At 40.9% G+C, this 27,328-nt stretch overlaps 1 protein-coding gene across 12 annotated transcripts in view; it reads right to left on the bottom strand.

Moving 5' to 3' along the window:
• Positions 1–25,401, bottom strand: part of RNF144B (ring finger protein 144B) — a 599,530-nt gene extending 574,129 nt beyond the window's left edge. For 5 of the 12 annotated variants that reach the window (XM_081247026.1, XM_081247027.1, XM_081247028.1 and 2 more), the window contains exons 1-2: positions 24,928–25,396; positions 12,501–12,704 (exon numbers count right to left, since the gene is read on the bottom strand). In XM_081247026.1, the coding sequence (XP_081103152.1) occupies positions 12,501–12,668 (168 nt within the window). In that variant the 5' untranslated portion in view covers positions 12,669–12,704; positions 24,928–25,396. Of the gene's footprint in view, positions 1–12,500; positions 12,705–24,927 lie in introns of all 12 variants that reach the window. The other 7 variants (XM_081247024.1, XM_081247020.1, XM_081247025.1 and 4 more) reach the window with 3 other exon arrangements.
• Positions 25,402–27,328: the final 1,927 nt, after the last annotated feature.

Genomic DNA, 27,328 nt, shown 5'->3' on the forward strand with positions numbered 1-27,328 from the left:
AGAGTAAATGGGGGGAAAAATGATTCTCTTACAATATAAATATTACATAGTAGGTACTCAAATGCTCTTGTTTGTCCTTCCTTGATTTTTTTTTTTAAGGTACATAAAGAGAGGGTCAAAAAGATTGAATTAAAACCCTACATTCACGTGGCTAATAACTCACAAACACTTTCCAGAAGAGGCAAACCAAAAGGACCTCTTTACTGGGGGTGGGAAATGATTCAAAACCGCTGAGGCTTTCAGTTAACACAGAGCTATTTACTTCCATAGAAAGGGGGCACTGATTGTGTCCAGCCTGATTCCAAGAGGTTCCATGCATATCTGAAATCCATATCCTAACCAAACTTTTTTTTTTTTTTTTTTTTTTCTTTTTGCGGTATGCGGGCCTCTCACTCTTGTGGCCTCTCCCGTTGCGGAGCACAGGCTCCGGATGCGCAGGCCCAGCGGCCATGGCTCACGGGCCCAGCCGCTCCGCGGCATATGGGATCCTCCCAGACCGGGGCACGAACCCGTATCCCCTGCATCGGCAGGCGGACTCTCAACCACTGCGCCACCAGGGAGGCCCCCTAACCAAACTTTGATTAACTTAAATGTTCAGAAAATGGTGTTTTAGAGTTAATTGAATTTTCTAGTTAACTCACAACCTTTTCGGCTGCCACTTGTCTACATTTTTAAGTTTCTTTTCCTGCTTAGTAACATCTTGTCGCTGAACATAGAGTTTTTGTGTGTGTGTGATAACACATCTCCCACCACCTTAGGCCCAACGCTATGAGCATTATTTTTTCATTCATTCATGTCTCCTATGTGTATACTTTTCCAGACAGGGCCCATTTTTCTAATTTGACAGCACTGTGAATACCAAGGTATAAAATCAGCTGAAACTGTACTGGCACTGGACGAGCCACATATTTTTTAAAGATAGATTCATGAAATGAGTTTGTTTTGCTGCAATTAACTTCCTCCTTTAAAAAAGGAAGCATGGATTAAACAATGAGATAGTATGTTCTTTTCACATATCAGAGTAGAGAAGGTGAAAATTTTGAGGATACCCAGAGTGTCAAAGAAGGGGTTTTTTCCTACACCATTGGTGGGAATGTAAACTGACACAACAGTATGGAAAGGCAACATGGCAACACGTGATGATTTAAAATGCACACACCTTTTAATTAGGCAATTCCACTTCTAGAAATTTATCTCAGATATATTTTCATATTTATGTAAGTACAAAAATGTTTATTTATAATAGCAAAAACTGGCCCATCATTAGGAGCGACCTAGTTCAATAAATTTTGATACGGCCATACCAGAGAACAGTATGCAGCACTTAAAAAGGCAGGTCTGTATATTATTATATAGAAACATGTCCACAAAACACTAGGTTCAATTTGTAAAACTCAAGTTATAGATCCCATTTCTCTATTACGTGATGTGCATGAATATGTATCCATCCATGTGTTTCTATATATTAACAGAGAAAGGGTCTAGAAGGGGGTACAGGTGAACTGTTCATATAATCAATACTTCGAAAGGTTAACTGTTTTAAAACCAGCACATGTCACATTTAAGATTAAAAATTAATTTTTAATTTAAAAAGAAGAGGGCAAGGAAAAATGGAATAGAAGACAATAAGTAACTGAGATTTCACTATATTTCTAATTAAATTCTCTACCCCCATCAGCATATATGAAACTGGTCACCAAAACCTTTGCATTTAGCTGATGTCTAAGACTGAAAGCCATTCTGAGTTGACAACTGAAGGGAAGAGAGAATTCAGTCAAGTAGCTTTTTCTTCTCACTCTTCTGATGGGGGCCTTCATTTGCCTATTGGCTTCCTATTTCTACAAAGAGATAAAAGAGGAACAAAAATCTTCCACATGTCACACTGAAATTACTGCAAACTTTGAAGAAGTACTTGAAGTTAACTGGAGTAGCCATCTGGTCCTGGTATAGTTGCCCCTGCCTGTCCCAGTATTTTTGGACAGTACTCTCACTATCATGGCCTCTCTTGTTGTGGAGCACAGGCTCCAGACGCGCAGGCTCAGTAATTGTGGCTCACGGGTCTGGTTGCTCCGCGGCATGTGGGATCTTCCCAGACCAGGGCTCGAATCTGTGTGCCCTGCATTGGCAGGCAGATTCTCAACCACTGCGCCACCAGGGAAGCCCTGAACACCCACTTTTGCCCACTCTCTGGTCATGATTGGCATGTTTGGCCAGCCTATCGCATTCTGCTATGTGGTTCAAAGAATTAAACACTGGCAAGGTATGCTTTTTTTAAAAAAAGACATATGCAGATTACCAACATACCATCTGTTTATAACCTTCTTTGTGAAAAAGAAATTAAATCTTGGTCCATTTTCTAGAACCACCCTGCTACCCTGATACCATATGCTTTTCTAAAAGAAAGTAGAAAAACCTTAAGTACTTGTTCAACCAATGATCAAAGTCAAGAATGTTGTGCAAATGAAGCTTGTTCCAAAAGAATTGTGTCAACCGAACCAGGGGAAGGGGGAACAAATTTATTAACATTCCCACATTGGACAGAGCCCCGTGGGTGAATTTTTAATGAGTAACCTTGTCCTTGCCCTCTAACAGAAAGATAACCCTCATTCAAATAATACAGGGCTAGTGAATAGAATAAAAATTTGATTTCAACCAATTTTATTCTAGAGAACAGAACTCATACTAATAAGTAGAATTTATATAGAAACAGGTTTCAAATCAATGCAGAAGAAAACGATAATTTAGAATTAGAATTTCCAATAACTGAATAGCTAGTGTTATGGTATGTCCCAATCCTGGATCTTTTCAAGCAAAATCTAGATGATCACACCAAAACCAGTAGAGCTATACATGCTAGCTGTATTCCAGGCACTGTACTACATGCTTTATCTAGATCTTCTCTCTAACCTTAAAGGGTGATTTATTATTATCCCTTAATTATATAAAAGAAAATGAAGACTCAGACTATCCAAAGACATAAATGGCTACCACCTGCTGGTCCAAGCCACTATCATTTCTGGCCTGGATTACCATATTTACCTTCTAACTAGTCTCCATGCTTTCACCCCTGCCCCTGTAGTACATCCTCTACACAGCTGGCAGGGTGATTGTGATGGTTAATTTTATGCGTTAACTTGACTAGGCCATGGAATACCTGGGTATTTGGTTAAACATTATTTCTAGGTGTGTCTGTGAGGGTGTTTCCAGATGAGATTAGCATCCAAGTTGGTAGACTGAGTAGAGCAGATCCACCTGCCCCCCAACCCACCATGTAGATGGGCCTCATCTAATCAGTTGAGGGCCTGAATAGAACAAAAAAGGTGGAGGAAGGGAGAATTCACTCCCTCTGGTTGACTGCATGAGCTGGAACATTGGTCTTCTCCTGCCCTCAGACTGGAACTTACATCACTGGCTCTCCTCATTCTCAGGCCTTCAGACTCAGAGTGGAACCACACCCCTGGTTCTGATGGGTCTCTAGCCTACAGACAGCGGGTCATGAGACTTCACCTCCATAGCTTCATGAGCCAATTCCTTATAATAAATCTAAGAGAAAACAGAATCCTAATAATAGAACCAATAAAAGATATGTGTATATATATGTACATATATATATATATGCTCTTACATATATACACGAACATACATATGCATATATATATACATATATGTAAGAGCATGTGTATACACACATACATACATATCTTTTATTGGTTCTGTTTCTCTGGAGAACACTTATTAATACAGTGATCCATTTAAAACAACATTAGATCCAAAAAAAACATAAAAAATCAAATAAAAAGGGGGGGGAAATTACATCATGTTACACTGTGGGTTAAAACCCTCCAAAGGTTTCCGTTCTCACATCAACCTAACGTCGAAATTCTTATCATAGCCTGTGAGGTCCTACCCACAAACACCACTATCTCTCTGACCTCATGTCTGATCTCCCTACACACACACACACACACACACACGTATGCACATGCACACTGGCCTCCTTGCTGTATCTGAACATATCAAGCACACTTCCAGATTAGGACCTTTGCTTCCCTCTACCTAAAAAACTCTCTTCTCCCAGGCATCTATACAGTTTGTTCCCCATGTTCTTCAGGTCTCTGCTTAAATACAGAATAATGTATTTTCTGCTTAAATAAGAAATAAATAAATAATACTGAATAATGTATTTTCTGCTTAAATAAGTCAACCCTCTGTATCCGTGTGGTAGGCAGGTTGGTTGGTTCCAGCACCCCCGCCAGATAACAAAATCCACTGATGCTCGAGTCCCTTATACAATATGGCATAGTACAGTCAGCCTTCCACATTCCTCAGTTCTGCATCCGCAGATACAGAGGGCTAACTATAACACCTTGTCAGTGAGACTTCCCTGACCATCTAACGTAAAATAGAAACCCCCTCTCCTTTAGCTTTCCCTATCCCCTTCCGCCTGCTTTGTTTTTCTTCAGAGCACATATCATCATCTGACTTCTGCATTTACTTGTTAGTGTCTGTGTCTTGCACTAACCTGTGACCTATTTGAAAACCAGACCTTGATCTGATTATTTACGACTGTATCTTCACCATCAGCCCTGTGCATGGCACAATAAATCTTTGTTGAATAAATGAAGCCCAGACAACCAGATCTGAAATCTATTCTCTTAAATGTCAAGCCATTCTGGCATCCAGGAAAGGAACTTCTTTCACTAGGAAGGCAGGGGCATTAGATCTAAGGTCCCTTCCATTTCTAGGACTATGATGCCATGACACCATCATTAGGGCCTTAAGAGCATGGTTCTCTCTGCTGCTCTTTCCTTTGGCCACATTTTACCACTTTCCTTGAATAAGTAAGTGGTAAGCATTAGGCAATGGATGAGATCATAGGTCCAGGAAGCAAGCTCCCCCTTAAGTCATCTCTAATCCATTTCTCATGCTACTACAGTTTGCTCTTATTTCTCAGATGCTAACTGACCTGCAGCCACTCAGTTGTCAGTGGAAAAAGAGTATCAAAATTTGTGTTTTTAAACCAGTGGCTTGACTGCCAAATATACAAGTCATCACAGTTTTATCATTAAAACTCCAATCAAGCATAAGCAGCAAGAATATCGAGGTCATTTACAAATAAACAAAGACAAAGATAAATTTAGCAACTCACCATTGATCATCCAAGATAAAGTTAAGGGAAAGCATAAAACCAACCTTGCAAGCCAGTATATTTTAGTACCAGAAACCAACAGAGCAAGAGAGGGCTCTGAGTTGGGAGAATTTACTTCTGTCTATTTAGTACTACTAGAAGACATGGGAATCCAGGGAGCTGGAGATTTTAAAACTTCAGGAAAGGCTGGCAGGTCACATGACCAGAAGAGGGGACGGAAAACTGTTCCATAACATTGCTGGAGTAAGATGCCTCATTATTTCCTGCAGTCCACAGAGTTCTCAGTAAAAGATACTAAAAATGATACTAGATTAAACATATCAAGCCAGTAAGTAATTATATTACTATATTCTTATTGGGGGTCAGCAGCTCTTAAACGTTACCTTGAGACACTTTCATCTGAATCTTTTACATCCACCAGAAATGTGCTCATCTGTTGACTTTCCAAGTTGTGTTGGTCTTTGGTTTTTCCTGTAAGTCCTACTGCTAGGTCTTCAGTTGAAACATGCAGCCATTAGCCACTCTTTGGACAAATCCAACAGAAAAGGTTCTCTTTCTCAACCCTAACTGCTAATCTGCGGGTGTCTCAGAATAGTAGTGAGTTGAAATCACCTATATAACCACATTTTTTGTTTTTTAACATCTTTATTGGAGTATAATTGCTTTACAATGTTGTGTTAGTTTCTGCTGTATTACAAAGTGAATCAGCGATATGCATACATATATCCCCATATCCCCTCCCTCTTGTGTCTCCGTCCCACCCTCCCTATCCCACCCCTCTAGGTGGTCACAAAGCACCGAGCTCATCTCCCTGTGCTATGAGGCTGCTTCCCACTAGCATTTGGTAGTGTATATATGTCCATGTCACTCTCTTTGTCCCAGCTTACTGTTCCCCCTCCCCGTGTCCTCAATTCCATTCTCTACGTCTGTGTATTTATTCCTGTCCTGCCCCTAGGTTCATCAGCACCATTATTTTTTTCTTAGGTTCCATACATATGCATTAGCATACGATATTTGTGTTTCTCTTTCTGACTAACTTCACTCTGTATGACAGACTCTAGGTCTATCCACCTCATTACAAATAGCTCAGTTTCGTTTCTTTTTATGGCTGAGTAATATTCCATTGTATATATGTGCCACATCTTCTTTATCCATTCATCTGTCGATGGACACTGAGGTTGCTTCCATGTCCTAGCTATTGTAAATAGAGCTGCAATGAACATTGTGGTACATAACTCTTTTTGAATTATGGTTTTCTCAGGGTATATTCCCAGTAGTGGGATTGCTGGGTCGTATGGTAGTTCTATTTGTAGTTTTTTAAGGAACCTCCATACTGTTCTCCATAGTGGCTGTATCAATTTACATTCCCACCAACAGTGCAAGAGGGTTCCCTTTTCTCCACACCCTCTCCAGCATTTATTGTTTGTAGACTTTTTGATGATAGTCATTCTGACCAGTGTGAAGTGATACCTCACTGTAGTTTTTTTTTTTTTTTTTTTTTTAAGATTTCTTTCCTTTATTCTTGTTTCTACCTTTTTTTTTAAGTTTATTTATTTATTTTTTTAATTAGTTTCTGCTTTATAACAAAGTGAATCAGTCATACATATACATCTGTTCCCACATCCCTTCCCTCATGCATCTCCCTCCCTCCCACCCTCCCTCACTGTAGTTTTGATGTGCATTTCTCTAATGATTAGTGATGCTGAGCATCCTTTCATGTGTTTGATGGCGATCTGTATATCTTCTTTGGAGAAATGTCTATTTAGGTCTTCTGCCCATTTTTGGATTGTATAACCACCTTTTTATAAAAGGCTAATGAGGAAGCAAGTCAAGTCTTTACACGATTTCCTTCCTCTAAAACATTTTTGAAAAACAGAACAGCTCAGCATACTGACAGAACTTAGGAGGAATAATAATGTTAACTTACTAGGGGTTTGGGACTGTGCTAGTTGCTGTACGGGGATTCTCATTCGATGCTTCCTACAACACTCTAAGATAGATACTACTATCCACTAACCCCCCTTCATCCTACAGGTGAGAAACTAAGTTTCACAGAAGCCAAAGAACTTGTCTAAAGTTATACACCAGTAAACAGCAAAGCCTGAACACGAGCCTGGGTCTTCCTAGCTCTGCATCTGTGCTTTTAACCACTATGAGTGCGACACTGGAAGGGAAGAATGGAGGTGGGAATAGAAAAATGACATTCCTTCCTCCTTATGTAGGTATCGGTTAGAATCCAGGAAAGAACCACTGCAGGTTCTTTGCTTCATTTGAAAGTTACCAATCCATGTGGGTGTGCATGAATGTTTGGATGTACTCAGAAACATACACAACATATGTGCTCACACACACTGCAAATCTTCCCACACTGTAAATGTCTCCCAGGCTATATGTGGGCCTTGCTTAAAGGTCACCCAACAGGCCCCAAGGAAAAGAAGGACTTGGTCTAAAAAGCTTTATATTTCCTCTCACTTTTTCAAACACTGGAAAATCCATTTGGCTCAGAGAAATGAATAGTAAAAGGAGTTCTAACTACTTAGAGCCAACAAAATGTAATGGAAAAAAGGCAAGAATATGGCTGGACTTTATTTTCTTTTTGCTCAGCACATCCTGTCTTTAATCTGAATGGTAAATAGGCCATGCCAACATACTAACTCTTTTTAGGTGAAATTATCTAGGTTATGAAAACAAGCAACAACTGTGTTTTCATTATTCTTTAATTCGTGGCTGACAGAAATAGCTTCCAAAATAAATCAGAGAAGCAAATATTGCTCACAAGGGAGAAGCCCACAAATTTTCCCTCCTTTGATAATGGACTTTTGTGAATTTTTTTTCTTTCCCTTGAATTATAATTGTGTGGTATTATCTGAAAGAGTGTGCTGCAAAAGCTAGAAAAGGGGAATTTGAATTTTCATACTTGCATTATTTAAATCCATGGGGGGAGGGTGGGGAGAGAGAGACTTTTTCCATATTATTAATTATTAATTAACATCCCTGAGATATTTAACTTTCAAGTACAACAAGTAATTTTACAACACCTCTCTCTGTAACCCCACAATATCAACTTCTTTGGCTCCGTGATGCACCTAATGATTCATGACTTAAGTCATGCTAGTGAGAGCTCCACCCATTTTTGTCCGTATATTTAGCTTCCCTTGCTTCATACTATACTTTCTTCTCTATGTTAAATCTGAGCAAACAGTCTAACAGAAACCATCTTCTCAAATAGAACATGGTAAAACTTCTTTTAACAAGAAACTAGATACATCGCTGGATTATTTGAAGCAACATCTGTCCCCTTCCTTTCTCTGGATGTCATTTAAATCAAGAATTATATCCATGGGGTAAGTCAAAGCGGCATGCTTCCATGCACTGGTTGTGGGGAAATTAATAGGTATTCCACTCAAAAAAAAGGTGGCATTGGTCAAACGGAAATGCTTCATCAGGAGAAGGTCAACAGGGTCCCTTTCCTTTCTTTCTAACCACAAGATTTCACAGAGTCTCTAAAATGGAATTATGCTTTATATGCCTCCAAGAGAGGACTAGAAAACATAGACGTTTCCAAGCTAATTTGACTTGGAAACAGAGCTGGAGGGTCATGGAACACCCTTGGGTTAGGGAACACCTGCTTAAGCGCCAGGTCTGAGCTGGCCAACAGCCAATGGTCCAGTCAGACACTGTCCATCCTGTACTCTCCACACTGATCACACTGTTTCTTAGGGAAAACAGGACAAGGAGAGAATGTATAAAGAGCTTTACTGAACTGATGAGAATATACAAGTATAGCACCATCTCTAGCAAGAGAACCATTACATTTGGAACATTCTCCTCATGGGAGGAGGAAGAGGGAACTATCTTAGCAAAACCATTTTAAATATATGGCATGCCCAAGAAGGCTTTCCCAGCCAATAATTGGAAGATGTCATCCAATCATACTTAAAATTGGGAATTAGTAGTATAGAGCCTATTAAAAAATGTCACAGGTTTCTTTTCAGCCTTGAAAACACAAAACACATTTAACATCTTTAAATTCGAATGCAAATCAAAATCTAGGGGGATCAGACACATTTTTAACTGGCATTTTTAACTGGTTTTTAACATCAGTAACCCTCAGAGACATTTTGAAACTGGTTTTTAAAAAGAAGAAATAAGAGCTCTAACAGAAACGTTAGAATAGTATTTCAGGTGAGTCTGGCATCAACTGCAAATTTATAGACACTAATGTAATCAAACACATACAGCTTACTATTTTGGCAGATCATAGAAAATGGGGTATTGGGAAGCCAGGGAAGTTTAATGTTTACAGCAATGAAAAGTTCCCAAGTTGGAGGGATACCAAAAATACCAAGCCATTTGTCTTTCTGCTTTTGAGTACTCCCCAACAATGAGGAAGTATGAATCTACATGACAGAATAATCTAATTGTATTAACTCCTACCCCCAAACTGCTGAAGGAGAAATAAGCAGCAGTTGTGCTGCCTTTAACTGGGAACTAAGATCTATGGAAACAATAATATGGCAGTGGCAGCAATCTGTGAATATGAAATGCAGCCTTCGCTTGTCTGTGTATTCTTTATCCAACGTTGATGCACAAATTTGAATTCTGCTCTTTGAGATCTCATTGCAAAAAGTGAATTCCATATCCTGCTTTGAAACATCATTAACCCTCAGACAAAAATTTCCACTCTGGCTTTAACCAAATGTTGCTTCTGACTCATTTGTTTCAAGGATTAGCAAAGGTCCGAAAGCGACGTGAGAAAGTCAAAGAAAACAGTTTTGAAGCACAGCACTCAGAAACAAAGTAAGACCAAAGGAAACTGAAGCTGCCCCGTGATGACAAGGCCATTTCCTTACTTCCTGTGAAGTAACGCACACTGACAAGATGAGGAAGAACCAGCATAAACATCACTTACTGAAGCCTCCTTCTCTCCACCCAACTATCCGTGTAACATCCTGGTCCCCACACACCTAACCGCCTGCTCTGCTTTTTTTCTAAGCCCCTATTACCCACTAGTATGTAACTTACCTATTTAGTATGCTAATTATTTATTATGTAACTCCTTTGATAGCATGTAAGTTCCTAAGAGCAAGGATCTATGCTGGGTTTTGTTTCTTTAACTGATAAATCGTGGTGCCTGGAACAATTCCCGGGACACACAAATGCTGCTCACTAGATATCTGTTGAATAAAGGGATAAATGATACTATTCTTTGCCATCTTTGGATCCTACAGTTGAAAACATAAGGAAAGGATTTTAGTCCCTTTCCTTTTTACCTAAAAATTATTCCAAGCCTTCTCTCTACCCTAATCCTCAATCCAAAAGAATTTAAGAAAATGGATATAAACTAGCTAGAAAATGTGTCATGTTAGTTAAATTAACTTAGAAAAAAGAGGAGTAAAATTTATTTCACCTTAACTGTTTGTTTTTTAAAAGTATGCTTCGTAAAATGTCTTTTTATAAATTATTCCAGTATTTCCTAAATGATTTCTTTCTCCTTACTCCCGTTGATTTAAGCACTGATCACCGTATCTAAACTGGTCAATTTCCTTCACAAGTCAGGGGTATTAAACTCACATTTGGCTGGTGATTATTATACTTATTGTATAATAAATATTAACAGTCTGCCCACACAAGGCCTACCAAAGCAAAGATAAACAGTGACTACTGTAATTTAGGCATAAGGTCCTCCCCTCTACCATCCTGAAATGCCCAGCACTCTTCCTAGCTGACTCTTAATCCATCCTTAGTTTAAAAGTGTAGCTAGGGGGCTTTCCTGGTGGCGCAGTGGTTGAGAGTCCGCCTGCCGATGCAGGGGACACGGGTTCATGCCCCGGTCCGGGAAGATCCCACATGCCGCGTAGTGGCTCGGCCCGTGAGCCATGGCCACTAGGCCTGCGCATCCGGAGCCTGTGCTCCGCAACGGGAGAGGCCACAACAGTGAGAGGCCCGCGTACCGCAAAAAAAAAAAAAAGTGTAGCTAATTCAAACACACAGGAGAGAGGTAGGTACCATAAATAGAGGAAAGATCATTTATTTCTGGGCCTATGAATACAAGCCCAGAGTAGCTATATCTTACTACTTTTTCATTTTTTCATAAAAAATTTACCAATTTGTTATTTGAAATTTCCCAATTGGGGATGCAAACAAAAATGTGTTGAGGCCCGATGTGGCCCACAGGCATCAGTTTACAACCTCTTGTTTAAGGCCTCAGGTCAGAGAGCACTGCCACCAGGAATCCCCCTCCCAGTCCTAAAGTGGGTGAGGCACTCCTGTGGTATGTTACATCTAGCCATCCCTGATTTCACCAAACTCTTGTATAGTTCCTGCAATGTGTCCATCTTTTCTGTGGGGAGTATCTTACTTATCTTTATATTCCCAACACCAAGTGCCTAGCACAGAGCAGGAGCTCAAAAAATGCTTTAATAAATGAAAATTTGAGCAAGACCATCTGGTTCACACTTCTAGTAGTCCCCGTGAGCCCATCAGTCCATTTCCTATCTTTATTCTTTAACCAACCAACCTTCAGGGATACATGCAATCAAGGACATGGGCCTTGATACCAAGTGCCAAACTAAAAGAGACAAGCCCACCCCTGAAGATCTATAGGGTTATATTTGTTATGAGGAATAAGCAGCATTCGGCATATTGTGAAAATAGGAAAAAAAACTTAAAAAGGAAATTCGACAAAGTAAAACAGTTGTATACCATATGCTTTGTAGGAGACGAGCAAGTACATGAAGGAAAATTCAGCAAATTGCTACCTGATTTCTCCATCATTCAAAACACTTGATGAGCTTCTTACAGATGGTAGTTAACTAAGGCATGTTTAAAATGTCTATTTTGGGGGCTTCCCTGGTGGCGCAGTGGTTGAGAGTCCGCCTGCCGATGCAGGGGACACGGGTTCGTGCCCCGGTCTGGGAAGATCCCACATGCCGCGGAGCGGCTAGGCCCGTGAGCCATGGCCGCTGAGCCTGCGCGTCCGGAGCCTGTGCTCCGCAACGGGAGAGGCCACAACAGTGAGAGGCCCGCGTACCGCAAAAAAAAAAAAAAAAAAAAAAAAAAAAATGTCTATTTTGTTCCTTAGCTAGAGCTTTAAGAACAGAAAGATGCTGCTTATTCAACCAATAATTAAACTTCATATACGTGTTACACTTTGCCTAAACCCCAGTAAATACCGTGTTTACTATTCAAGATAGTATTTGGAATCATATCCAAATGTGGCATTGCTCTCCCAAGCAGAATCATATTGTAACAAACTTTGGCTTCTCGGTAAGTCATAGAAGTATATCCTGTATTTTTACAATTCTTCCCTTTGTATTTTCTCATGAAGAAAGCATCAGGGTAAACTTACAGCTGTGCAGAAGATGCACCGGCATTCCTGGAGCGTGGTCATCTTGTCCAGAGACTGTTCACACAGGCAGAGTTTGCAAGTGACTAGGGGGGCCAGAGCTAGGTCTCCAGGTGTGGGATTTTCGGCAGCAGTCATGGTGAGACAGTGGAGCCTACCAACTGAGCCCATCAGCCTGTCTTCAGTGTTCTTCAGTCTCCTCAATCCCTACAGAAAGGCCCAAAGCAGAAAATATTATATCCATTGATACAGCTATTCTTTAAACAACACATCTGGGCATCAGCAGGGCAAATCCTCACCCTCAATGATCTAAGTGTACAGCAAATGCCCTTCTGAGAACCATGGATTAGAGAGCTTATCACCTTGGCCACCTATTCCTAGAGTCCTGAAATGTAAGGTGACCTCACTGTCCTGACTCATATCAAGTCAACTATGGAAATTAAAAGACTACTATGAACAAACACACCATTTAGGAATCGCATTGCTATGATCAATTTAACAGATTCAAAAAATACTTAAAAAGAGAATGTCACTCAAAAAGTTAAATATAGAACTACCATATGATCCAGAAATTTCACTTCTGGGTGTACACCCAAAAGAATTCAAAGCAGGGATTCAAACAGATACTTGCACACTAATGTGCATAGTAGCATCATTCACAACAGTCAAAAGGTGGGAACCATCCAAATGTCTATCAACGGATGAATGGATAAACAAAATGTGATATAAACGTACAATGGAATACTATTTAGCCTTAAGAAGGAATGAAATTCTGACACATGCTACAACACGGATGAACCTTGAAGACATTATGCTAAGTGAAATAAGCCAGACACAAAAGGGCAAATATTGTATGATTCCATTTATATGAGGTACCTAGAACAGTCAAATTCACAAGGACAGAAAGTAGAAAGGTGATTACCAAGAGCTGGAGGAAGGGCAAATGGAGAGTTATCACTTAATGAATACAGAGCTTCTGGCATGATGAAAAAGTTCTAGGAATGGATAGTGTGATGGTTGGACAACATTGTGAATGTACTTAATACCTCTGAATTACAGTTAAAATGGTTGAAATGATAAATTTTGTTATGTATATTTTACTCCAATAAAAAAAATTTCAGGGCTTCCCTGGTGGCTCAGTGATTAAGAATCCACCTGCCAACGCAGGGGACACGGGTTGGAGCCCTGGTCTGGGAAGATCCCACGTGCCGCGGAGCAACTAAGCCCGTGTGCCACAACTACTGACCTGTGTGCCACAGCTACTGAGCCCTCACGCCACAGCTACTGAAGACCGCACGCCTAGAGCCTGTGCTCCACAACAAGAGAAGCCACGGCAGTGAGAAGCCCGCACACCGCAACGAAGAGTATCCCCCGCTCGCCTCAACTAGAGAAAGCCTGCACACAGCAACGAAGGCCCAACACAGTCAAAAATAAATAAATAAATTTAAAAAAATTTTCAATAAGGTGTCAGTGTTAATTGTGTTCCTTCACATGCATTATTTCATTTAATGTTTTCCAACCACAATGATTATTTCCTTCATTTTATAGATGAATTGAGGTCCTGAGAGGTTAAGTAATCTGCCAAAGTTCTCAGAGCTTATACACAGCAGAGCTAAACTCAAACCTCCATCTTCTGAGGCGAAGTCCAGTGCCTGGTCCATTACACAAGAACTGCCTCACAAGTGGATACTATGTGGAGAGATGTAGCAGGGAGAGAGAGATATAAGGAAGAGGGAGGGAAAGAGAGAAAGAGAGAGAGGTGAATTCCATGACTACGGCTATCATAAGATCACCGAAGAATAAAATTTGTCTCTACACATACATAGCATGACTATAGGAAAGGATATTTCTACACCGAGAAATAAAAATTATAACCGAAGCCCTTCCACTAGATTGTTTTTATTCAGAATATCTTTAAAAGAGGTAAGATAATTGTGAAAATAATTTCCCTACATATCCATAGTTTATATCACATCAAGAAATTTCATGTTCTGATTAAATAAAAGCAAAATCCTTAAGTTCTTACTATTTTAACAGAGTATGGCCAATTCTAATCAATTTGGCCATAGAAATAATTGCATCCTCTCCCCCCAGAAGAATCAGACTCTCTTCCTCCCAATTTTTGGGCAAAATAAAATATTTTACATATTCAGCATTTGTTATACAGTCCCACAGCGACTTAAGTCTCCCTATATTAGTACAAAAGTATTAAAATACGGGAGAAAAAAACAGATTAGATTAGAAAGAAAACATCTATGAGATCTAACTGCACTAACTTTCTTAGTGTCACATCAGAAAGAGTCAACAGCTTCTAACTCTAGTGACCTGAAGTGTTTACGGTTTATCACCTACTCCTTAAGTAGTAGTAAAAGACTTGATCAAAAATAAATTAGGGCCTCCCTGGTGGCGCAGTGGTTGAGAGTCCGCCTGCCGATGCAGGGGATACGGGTTCGTGCCCCGGTCTGGGAGGATCCCATATGCCGCGGAGCGGCTGGGCCCGTGAGCCATGGCCACTGGGCCTGCGCATCCGGAGCCTGTGCTCCGCAACGGGAGGGGCCACAACAGTGAGAGGCCCGCGTACCGCAAAAAGAAAAAAATTAATTAATTAATTAATTAGGAAGCTAACCAATGACTGGCTTCCAATATGACAGATATTTCTCGGGAAAAGACCAATATGGTTCAAGACACAGTATTCTTATTCAATTAACTATTGACGATCTATCATCCAAGAGCAAATTAAATTCAAATCAACCTGCACATCAAATCCAGGATTTTACAGTTTAAAAAAAAAATCCCTTTAGGGTCAATTAGGGGTAAAAGTGAATGATTTTACTTCTACCCTGTTCCCAGTTTATACTTAACACAACTATCGCCTGTTTACTTCTCCAAGACTCCCCTGTTGATAACACACATCATCTTATCGAAAACGTCTTTTCACCTGTCTTTTCATCTTTATTTTCCCAACACTGCTCATACAACATATTCTGAGTTATTTTCCCCCTCAAAAAAAGAAATCCCGGGGCTTCCCTGGTGGCGCAGTGGTTGAGAGTCCGCCTGCCGATGCAGGGAACACGGGTTCGTGCCCTGGTCCGGGAAGATCCCACATGCCGCGGAGCAGCTGGGTCCATGAGCCATGGCCGCTGAGCCTGCGCGTCCGGAGCCTGTGCTCCGCGACGGGAGAGGCCACAGCAGTGAGAGGCCCGCGTACCGCAAAAAAAAAAAAAAATCCCAAGTCACACAAGAAGAAGCAATGTAGCCAGTAAATGCTTCCTGTGTAGGGAAGATGGGAAATGACACAGGCCAGAAACATCCCACACCACAAGTGTCAATTACACTAACAGCCCATTTGGAGGAAGCTGTCGAGAATAGATAAATCCTGTTGTCCCAGCCTAGCCAAGAGAGCAAGGTGTTCTTCAAGAAAGTCATTTTTTTCTCACAGTCTCAATCTATTTTTTAGAAGGGGACATTTAACAGGTCAATGTACTTGAAAAACAGACATAATGGGATACTTCTTAAAAGGTTATCTCTTTGAAACCGTCTTCTTTTGAAGGCAGGGCAAGAAGTGGTGTGAATCAAGGCCATCTGAAACGTAATCCTGTCCCTTGCCATATACATAAGGTTTTACTCAGTTTGTGAGTTACATGCCTATAGGCTATGAAATCAAAGTTGTAAAAATATAAAAATATCTATCACCTCCAAAAGTTTCCTCCTGCCCCCTTTAGTTATCATTGTTTTGTGTGTGCGTGATTAAGAGCACTTAACATAAGACCTACCCTTGGCAAATTTTTAAGTACACAATACAGTATTGTTAACCTCAGGTACCATGCTGTTCCATAGGTGTATACTTACTTCTCAACTCGTCAAATTCTATACATTAAATATGTACACTTCTTGGTCTGTCAATCATACCTCAATAAAGTGGCTTAAAATTTATACATATAAATTTAAACTATATATATTATATATATATATATATATATATATATATTCTTATAACATAAAAACTTTTTACAAAGCAGAGACCAATTTTGTTTAAAAAAAATTCCAAGCATTCCAATCAAGGCAGAACTTGTGACTGAGACAGAGGAAAGAAGTCACATATTTCATCTTTGAGAGGTGAACAATCCAAAATAATTCTTCAAAAAGAAGTGATTTATCTTTCTGTCTACCAGAACCCCAGTTCCCCAAAGTGATGGCTTTTGAATATTTTTAAAGCAGTGGAATTTTATAAAAACAAAATCTTAAGCACCCCACCATTGGATAAAAGAGATAAGGTAGACTAGCGCCAGTTGAAACAACACTGGGAGACCCTGTCCAGGTACCCTTGACCTTTCCTTCAGCAGCCTCCCAGGCACCATCATGAAAGCTGAAGGCTTCACCACGCACAGTTCGAAAACCAGCCCTTTGGTTTTCACTCTGGGCAAAATCAGTAATGAATGTTTTAGAAATAAATGACACACAGTAGCACTTCAAAGAAAAAGAGTATCAAACAAGAAATCTGTTCACCATTGATTCATTAGAAATTGAGCTCTTCAAGCAATAGTCAGGGGAATCCCAAAGTCCTCTAAATGAATCTCCCCCACACTTGGATGTTTGTGAATGCCTCCAAGGTGTCCTAGTGTTTCTTCATGTATGTCTTATTAAGATTCACTGGTCTCAGGCTTCCCTGGTGGCGCAGTGGTTAAGAATCCGCCTGCCAATGCAGGGGACATGGATTCAAGCCCTGGTCCAGGAAGATCCCACATGCCACAGGGCAACTAAGCCCACGAGCTACAACTACTGATCCCGCACTCTAGAGCCCACAAGCCACAACTACGGAAGCCCGTGCGCCTAGAGCCCCGTGCTCTGCAACAAGAGAAGCCACCGCAATGAGAAGCCCACGCACCGCAACAAAGAGTAGCCCCCACTCACCGCAACTAGAGAAAGCTCATGTGCAGCAACGGAGACCCAACACAGCCATAAATAAATAAATAAATAAATAAATAATTCTTAAAAAAAAAAAATTCACTCCTCTCTACAACATGAAACCACCACTGGCAGAACTATCCCCCCGCCCAAACTACTAAACTAAATGGCATGAAGCATAGAGGGGTGGCCAGAAGATGACCAACCACACACTCGCAGTTCCTCCTGACCTGCTCATGGAACCAACATCCTCGTAGGTACACTGACAATACACACACTCCCCTCCAGGTTTCCAGAAAAGTCTTCCTTCCAGAGAGCCAGTAACTCATTCTTACTGGCTTGTTCAACTTGTTTTGCCTCATACTTCACATTTTACCTAAAATAAGAAAGTGACTTGAATATTCCATCCTCCTGCTTGATTTAAAATGGTAACAATTACAATTACTTTTACAGTTATTACAAGTGCAACTGAGCCTCTTTTTGGATGTCAAGAACCCAATGAGAAAAGAATTTTGGTAGAGAATGTAAGAGCCATGTTGGAAAGAAGAAAAACGTGACAAGCTAACTTCAAGTTCAAATGTTCTGAAGTTGGTGGCAGGGTTGAGGGTGGAGTGGTGAGGGCAGGCTTCACCCAGGTTGTAGAAGTCTCACTTGCTTAACTATAAGTAACCACATAAGAGGACAGATTGGCTGGGGCATGCAAGGAAGGAAAGCCACTCTAAAACATCTGATTTTGCACTAAATTACCAGGAAAGGGGAATCAGCAGTTCTGCCTACTCTGAGTGTCTCTTACCCTACAAAGTATTCATTATATGAGAAGCAACCACCTTCTGATAGGAAAGAATGGGACACTTTTTCCCTCTTGTGTTTTCATTAGAATCGCCAAAGAAAGGAATACTTCAGAAACGGTGCTGGAAAGCTCAGGATGTATAAGGAATTTTCATATTCTGCTGGCGGCCTGAAAAAGCAATCTGCTCCAAAAACGCAGTGGGTGAGAGAGCCAACATTCAAAGTATTTTTAACTGATGTAGTTTATATCCGTTTCACTACCCAAAATCATAGCTGTTATTCCACTGCACAAAGATAACGTGATTGGAGAGGATAATGTTTTACTAGGATATTTGTCTAGTTATTTTGGAATTTTTACACCATCTGTAAAAACTTTAAGATTTAGATAAATTGGTAAAGCACAATTAAAGGGACTAAGAGAAAAAGAAAGTTAATACAATGAAACAACTGGATGTTACTTATGTAATAGAAATATTAATTTATGTAAAAATCCAGTTGATCTGTGCTGAGGGGTCTTAATTCCAGGCCATGATATCAAAGTCTAAGAGTTACTCAAGAACAAGGAACAAAACAGAAGAGGAGACACATGAATGTTCTCAAAATGTTTACATGCCCCTGCAAGACACTGAGTCATCCCTGCAACGTATTCATAAAAGGTATGAATGCTTCACAGTGACAGGGAGCTAACAAAGGGAAGCGTTTTCAGGAAGGGTAGGTGGTGGGGAAGGTAGGGCTGAAGTGCTGCCTGTATAATGGAGAGAGATTCTCAGGAAGCAGAGCAGAGATACTCTAGCAGAGCAGAAAGAAACAGTAATCCAAAGGTCCCATCTCTGCCTTGTTCGGAAAGCCCTCCCAATATCAACTGAGACTGACATGATAGGCAACCAGCTCAACACAATCCAAAAATTAATATTTTGTTGACCTTGGCATTTATACCCAATGCAATGATTTATTTCACTGCTGGTTCATGTTCTTTTTTTTTTTTTTTTTTAAGCGGTACGCGGGCCTCTCACTGTTGGGGCCCCTCCCGTTGCGGAGCACAGGCTCCGGACGCGCAGGCTCAGCGGCCGTGGCTCACGGGCCCAGCCGCTCCGCGGCATGTGGGATCTTCCCGGACCGGGGCACGAACCCGTGTCCCCTGCATCGGCAGGCGGATTTTCAACCACTGCGCCACCAGGGAAGCCCGGTTTATGTTCTTGACAAAAGCTATTAGTGACTCAAATGGTACTGACTGAACCTAATAAAGTGCTGACCATCATCAGCCATTAGCCACTTGCTGCAGTTCTACCCTGATACAGTTTGGAATGGAAGGTAAACCAGCTGGCTGGTAGAGTACCAAGGGCTATGGACGTTGGTGGTAAGTGAGGCAAGGGCTTATGCAGACCTCCATACTGGCCAGTGTTGTGGTTCTACTCCCTTACTACATCTTTGACCCACTCTCTGGCCATTCATCTGGCCATTCAGGGACTAGATGAACCAGTGCACAACCAGTAATATCAGAAAAACAGTTCTAATACATGCCTTGAGAGGGCAAGAACAAATGGGAACACAGGCAGCCTCACTAGTAATCACAGAAATGGAATTACGCAAGTATATTTTATGTCTATCTAATTGCTTTGTAACAGAATGAGTAGATGCGTGGCATCACACATAAGATACTTCATCATTATTTGAAAACAATAAAACATACTAGAAACTATTTTCTAGTGCAGTCGTCCCTAGATATCCACAGGGGATTGATTTCAGGACCCCCGGCAGATACCGAAATCCTCAGCTGCTCAAATTCCTTTTATAAAATGGCCTAATACAGTTGGCCCTCCGCACCCGTGGCTTCTGCATCCCCAGGTTTCACCAACCACAATGCAGGACCCACCAATATGAAGGGCTGACTGTAAAAACAAACCCAAGAAATGCTTAATTCTTAGCAATAATGGAGGTAAATATGCACCTACTCAGGCTTTGTGAGGTGGTACCATTGCTGCAAAACACTGTTTATCATTGTGATAGGAAAGGGGACTTCGGTTTTCTTCTCCACTGTTTCATAGCTTCATTCAGGGGAAATCAAGAGATGAAAAAATATTCAGTCTAAAATTCTTTTAGTTTTAACATCTTCATTTCAACAGGTTCCAGGATGTCAATAAGAGTATAACTCTGTAACTTGGAGAGCCGGTTTCTTCTAAAAATGGAACTGATATGCAAATATATCGCTACTAATTTTTTTTGTGGGTGAAAAGGACAGACACTCCCTTAGGAGGGGAATCTTAAATATTACCAAAAACTGTTTTCTAGGCAGTCTCTTTGCTATTTGAAATCATGTAATGAATAAAGCCCATTCTTTTAATAAGATCTATTTTTTCTAGCTTTATTGAGATATAATTAATACAAAAAATTGTGTAAGTTTAATGTACACAATGCAATGATTTGATATATATTTTGTGAAATGATTACCATAATAAGGTTAGTTAACACTTCCATCACCTCAGTTACCATTTTTTTTAAGATGAGAATAATCAGATCTAATTTTATATTTTTTCCTACAAAGTACATAGGAGAAATATATGGAAAGATATACGAGATCATGACCAACAAAGTACATGATATTGTGATAAGCTAACTCTAAACCTTACAGAGTACAGGGCATCTGGGATGTCAAGTTTTAACATTTACAAAACGCCTATCCTAAAAAGCGCATTTCTTTTTTCTTGCCTTCTTTCTGTATTCTCATTACCACTGCGAGGTAAGGCCCAGGAGGCGGAAAACCATTCCCAGCTTTCCTAACAATAAAAACTTATCAAAGAAGGTAGGAGTGAATATGAGAATAACAGTTCAATGATATTTTGGGCATTGTAATTTTACATTCATCATTGTAGGTCCCTCCTCAACACCACCGCTGTGCCCTGCCCACCTCTTATTTAATCAGTGGGTCCTTTGCCTCCCACAATTATTCATACAGCCCTGCTGAATAATTGCCTTCCCCCTGCCTGGCATAACAACAAAGCTCAGAGGCAGGAAGGGACGCCACTTACAGGCAGGTCAGACAATGATGTAATTAACAGATCAAGGAGAAGTGTTATTTCAGAAAGCCCCATAGAGCAAGAGACAGGCTGATTTCCTGGGTTATGACACTACCAAGAAACTACAGTGGCTAAAGAACGAATATCTAAACCAAAATGTTTTCTCCAAATGAATAAAAGCATGTGTAAATATTACCCTCTCGTGTGAAAGTTAAAAGTTGTATACAGACATTTTATAGACACAAATTTAAAACCAGTTTGGGAAAAGAACTCCTCCATCCCACACTAAGCAAGGTGCAGGGCGTGTATTTTTGTACATCTTTGCCAAATGAGTTTCTCAAGGAATCAAATACAGAAAAATGCAAAACGCAGAAAATAAGGTCAACCTACAAAGAATTGAATTCCATACGTTAGGTGCTATGGATGTAAAGGTGATTAAACATAGTCCCCACTTATAAAGCGTAAACTGGTTGAGGAGGTTGTCAACAGACAGGTTCATATAATCATACACAGGACAGTTCGTGGGTTTATAGCTTCAGCCACAAGTCCAACATAAAAGAGAAATGAGATAGTCTTGTTCTATCTTCCCAAGATAGACAAAGAACCAGTTGACTTAAGGTCTGAGCCTCAAACTCATGACTGCAGAGGAATTAGAAACCACTGAGACATAGCTTTCAAAGCATGTTCTTTAATAGATACCACAAGCCATGTGATCAGAAGTATCCCCAGCTATGAATAAGAGAAGTGTATTTCACTTACACACACTCATCTCACAGATGAGAAGTTTCTCATTTCATGTTGCAAAAGCACTGATCACTTTCACTCTCTTTAATGTACAGTTTTCCATTTTTTAATAACTACTACGGTATAATGCATTGGGTTTAGGAGTATTCATCCACCAAGTAAATAGCAAATGCCAATGTTAATAAAAATAAAATGTTAGTGCAAGACCTCCCACATATGACTAAAGGTGAAAAAACAAATTTAAAATTAAAATAATGAAATATGTTAACTTAGATGCTCTTATGCCTCTTTAAATTACTTAACACTCAGGTGACATCAGGGAAACATTATCAAAAAAATAAGCCCAAAAATACAAAAACATAATTGAAAGGACAAACATCAAAGTATTTTTCATTCTCAGGTAAAACAACATGAATTAAACTTTACTATTCTAGTCCAAAGTCACTTTCACTTCCAAGCTTATTCAAATTCTTTCAAGACAGAGGCTACATCTTATATATCTTTATATCCTCAGCCTCTAATCACTCAATAACACAGTAGATAACTTATCTAACGTACATGGAGGAGAAGAAATATTCAGGGCCTGATTCTCATCTGGATTTGTTTCCAGCAATTCAAAAGCTGAAAATATTGATAACTTGTTATAGCTAAGGCACTTCAATAAATTAAGGCAGGCATCCCTGAAAAAAAGTCTAAGTATTCAAGAGCAGTGGCTGCAGATACCTGCTCCCTGAAGCTCAGCTTGGCCCAATTTCCATCTCCAAAATAATCAGTTGCACAAAGTAGGTTTAGTCCCCAAACTGTCTGGACTTTGTTCCTCCACCAACATCTGGGTTCAACATGATTCCTGACCTCTGCCTCGAACTAGAGATTTCAAACACTAAGAACCTCACTCAACAGGAAAGTAATATCATAAGTCAAGGCCAGGGGAAACACAGAAGCCAGGACCAGCAGAAACAGTACAGAGAAACGACTCTGATGTCCTTAAAAATGTTCCTAAACATCTAAAATATTGAAACAACTTTTCAAAAAGAAAAACTTAAATATAAATTTCTCAGATTAAAATATTTGTATCATTCAAGAGAAAGATAGTTTCCAGAAAGCTAAATGGTCTTACCATTTAAATAAAATGAGCTTTTCTCTTTCTGATAGAGCATACTTTCCTCTCTGCTGTAGGGTTTGGCTCTGAAAACCTGGATCATAATCTGGGAGACCCAAAAAATAATTATTATGTTTAAAAAAAGACATGTCTTAAACTGACCTAGTTTGGAAGCCTGGATGCCTTTAAATTGCCAATGAACTGAAACCATTCATGAGAATGGGGCTTTTGAATGCTGAGAATGTTCTTTGGGGCTCAGCACAAAGATATTTGGCATAGATGACTGTAAATATTTGTAAAACTCTGGGTAAATGGACAGTGTTTGACCACATTCAGAACTCACGTCCAGCACAGTACTGTAGAAGCAAGTTATCTAGGGTGATTGGTTTGGGGGTGGGGTGGGGAGGGGGTGGCAGTTGGTTGAGGGTTTTTTTTCTGTTTGTTTTAAATAAAAAGCCAAGCAATTCAATTCTGCTACTTGACATGTCTTTACATTTTCTATACCTTGAATTTGTTTACTCATCAAGACAGTTCGAATTTATTTTCTTTCCCACTTTCCTAACTTTATGCGCAGCACAAAGAATAAAACCCCAGTCACAGGTGTGCAAAAGGGAAGGCAGGAGTTTTATGAAAATGTGGCCTTGGACTTCCTAATACAATTCTCTCCATGTGGCCTAGTGGATCTGCTATAGATAGATGTCTTTCTTTTTCTCGCTCTCTCTCCTCTTCAAGATAGCTTCAGAAATACTGAAGGGACTGTTGCCCATGAAAAGGACTAGGGTCGAAAAGGGAGGACGGGGTAAAGAGGAGGGACCAGCGGAGGAACTAGATGTGAAAGGGAACGGGGACCGAGAGGCTCATCTCAGTGAACGCTACAGCAGCCAGATACTTTAATTAGCCAGCAACTCAGTGAAGACTGGTTGGGTTCCTTTTGCCTCTTACCCACACCCTAAAAACGGAGTCATCTCAAAGTTCATTTAGTTTGCTTCTGGGACTAGACACCCGCAATCGGCTGCTTCAGAAACGTTAGATACATGGTTCTTTAATTCATACCTGGCAACGTTCAAATAAACCTCCAGAAATGCGAATTCAGAAGAACACTGCTAGTCCTATTGTGAGCCCCAGCTAATGTTTTGAAAAGATATGTGCTGCAGACAGAAATAAGAAAGCGAGACGGTAGTGCAAGCGTGAAGACAGAGAACAGTTTTCCAGAAAGGGGAAGTCATTTCTGAGAAATCTGAATGTGAGAAGTATATGCTTCAGGAGTAGACTTACAGCAGAATCCCTGAAACTAGTAAGAAGAACAAAAGGTACCCTGGAAGGGGTAAGCTAAAGATACCTTTAGTCTGCTGATACAGGAATCGGTTTCATTTTAACTTAAACTTGAGAACAGCAGTATAAGATCAGAGTTTCACCCAGTTTTATCAGCAGTTACACGACAAAATAAACAGCATAATATATGACTAAGATCCCACAGATAATAAAACATCTTATCCATATCTAGGTATGTCAACGTATTGCTGTGCATTTCCAAATAGCAGAAAGCAAACATCTGAGATTATGCCAAGTTTGGTCTCCGCTGAAGACACTGCGAGGTTTGATCTAATCTGGAATTTTGCAGTACATTCTGCAGAGACTGTTCTATTAGAAATTAAACTCGTTTCTTTTTACCTTTACAAAGGTATCTATTTTCTAAAGTTAACAGGTGTTTCAGGCATTCAGAACGAATTCAGTTCTGTACGTTTTAAGCACTGGAGGCAGAAAATAAAGCTAAAAACCATGGTATTAGAGTTAGTCTCCCGTCCTTTTTTCTTTTCTTAGTCCAACCCCACTGCTGTCGTGCAATGCCTGCAGCGTTTTAAAAGCTCGCTAAACCTACCTGGCAGGAGAGCTACGTTCCTCCCGGCCGCCGGGCTTCTCAGCAGACTCCCTCGCGCTCAACGCCAGCCGGGGCTGCTCGCACCCCGGGGAGGAGGAGTTGTTCCATTCTCTCCCTCTGCCGCTGACAGCTTCGCGCTCTGCAGGACTGCACCAGGGCTCGGGCTCCCAAACTTACTGGGCCGGAGGAGGAGGAGTACCTGTAACCGCCTCCTGCCTCGGGGCACAGCTGCGATGCCTGGGAACCTTGCAGAGCGTGGGGCGCCGCACGCCAGCAGCAGCCCCGGGAGCCGCGCGTATATTTATACAGGAAGCTCAGGCGCGGCACTTCCTACTTCCCATCTGGGTCACTCTTCAACTGCAGGTGATGGTCTTAACCCTGTCTGAACCCGGCTGCCAGTGCGCCCGAGCAGTCCCGCCCTCCTGCACTCGCTCCACTTAGCAGGACCTCTCTCTCTTGTCCTTCTTGGACGGCTGTTGCAGAAATGCCGAGCAGGGTGGCCAGCAGCAGCCCCTAGTGTCCTTTCTTCTGCCCAGACAGGGGCGCTTCACCTACTGGCTCTCAGAACTTGACGCTTCTCTGCACGCGTCCTCCCAGGACGCCTGTCTCCCTCCTTCCCAGCTCTTTAAGTCTCTTGCTTCTACTTATAACAACCCAGACCTGCCTTCCCACCTTGCCGGAAAACTGTTTCTGTAGAAACACTTCCCATGCACGTCTCATCCAAAACACCATGTACTTGATTTGTCCTTTTGCGTCTAATGATAAAATTAGATTGCAGGCAAATCAAATCAGGACAGTCTCAGTTTACCTCATACAATACAGGCTCACTTTTTTTTTTTTTTTTTTTTTTTTTTTGCGGTACACGGGCCTCTCACTGCTGTGGCCTCTCCCGTTGCGGAGCACAGGCTCCGGACGCGCAGGCTCAGCGGCCACGGCTCACGGGCCCAGCCGCTCCGCGGCATGTGGGATCCTCCCAGACTGGGGCACGAACCCGTGTCCCCTAGCATCGGCAGGCGGACTCTCAACCACTGCGCCAACAGGGAAGCCCTCTGCATGCAAATTTTAATAGGACTAAATAAACATGTAGAACACTATAGTATTACGTGAACAACTCTTTCAGATCTGGAATAAAATACGTAAGAAAAAAATTTAACCAAGGAGGTGAAAGATCTGTATACTGAAACCATAAGACATTGATGAAAGAAATTCAGGACAGAAATAAGTAGAAAGACATTCCATGCTCATGGACTGGAAGAATTAATATTGTAAAGGTGTCCACCCTACCCAAAGCAATCTACAAATTCAATGCAATCCTATCAAAATTTCAATGGCATTTTTCACAGAAATAGGACAAACAATCCCAAAATTTGTGTGGAACCACAAAAGACCCCAGATAGCCAAAGCAATCTTGTGAAGAACAAAGCTGGAGGAATCACACTTCCTGATTTCAAACTATATTACAAAGCTATGGTAATCAAAACTCTTTCAGATCTGCCTAACGAATCCACTGTGTGCATCATCCTCTCAAGCATGTATTGATCTCCTCCCAGACAAGCTGCTTGATGTTAGGAAGACAGACATAAGTTGGACATGGCCCCTGTCCTCAAAGAGCTCTCAGTCCAGGGAGGGAGTCAGACAAGCAAATCCATTATCAGGATACTATGGTGTGTATGTATGTGATACAACAGACTGAAACATGATGTGCTTTGGGAGCACAGAGAAGAATTTAACTAAAGGAAAGGGGTTGGTAAAAAGAATCAAGGAAGGCTTCCCTGAGAAAGTGACTTAAAGCTGATACTTCAAGGAGCCAAGTGGGGAAGGTGGAAAAAGGTGAACCAGTCAGAGGCAAGAGCCAGTGCAAATACCTAGAGATGTCAGACTTTACGTGACACTTTTCATAATTCAGACAGAGCAGATGCATTCAGAAGTAAAGAATGAGGGCTTGAACTAACATAGTGGCAACTGGCATGAAAAGGAAATGAACAAATGGAGAGAGATCTCAGAAACAGAATTAATGGGACATGATACCTGATTGGATATAGGGAATGAGGGAGAAAGAAGAGCCCAGGCTGCTGGTACCACTAATTGAGAGTGAGAATAAAGGAGGAGCAGCATAAGGAAAATGATTCCACTAAATCCTGCAGAATCTGAGGTGTCTCTGGGACATATAGAAGACTTGTCTAGTAGGCTGTCAACAGAGAGAGATCTGGAGTAGAGGGTCTTTTAGGAATTACCACCATTTAGGTGGTGACCACAGATGAGATTACCAAGAGCTGAGGTCACCCACAAAAGGTAGCAAGCTGTAGAGGGACAAAGGGGCTTTCGACCCATACACACTCTATCACCCACCAATTATTACGTAACCTTAAACAAGTTATTTAACATACCCAAAACTCAGTTT

Source organism: Mesoplodon bidens (assembly GCF_964165515.1).
Source record: "Mesoplodon bidens genome assembly, chromosome: 10".
Classification (NCBI taxonomy): domain Eukaryota; kingdom Metazoa; phylum Chordata; class Mammalia; order Artiodactyla; family Ziphiidae; genus Mesoplodon; species Mesoplodon bidens.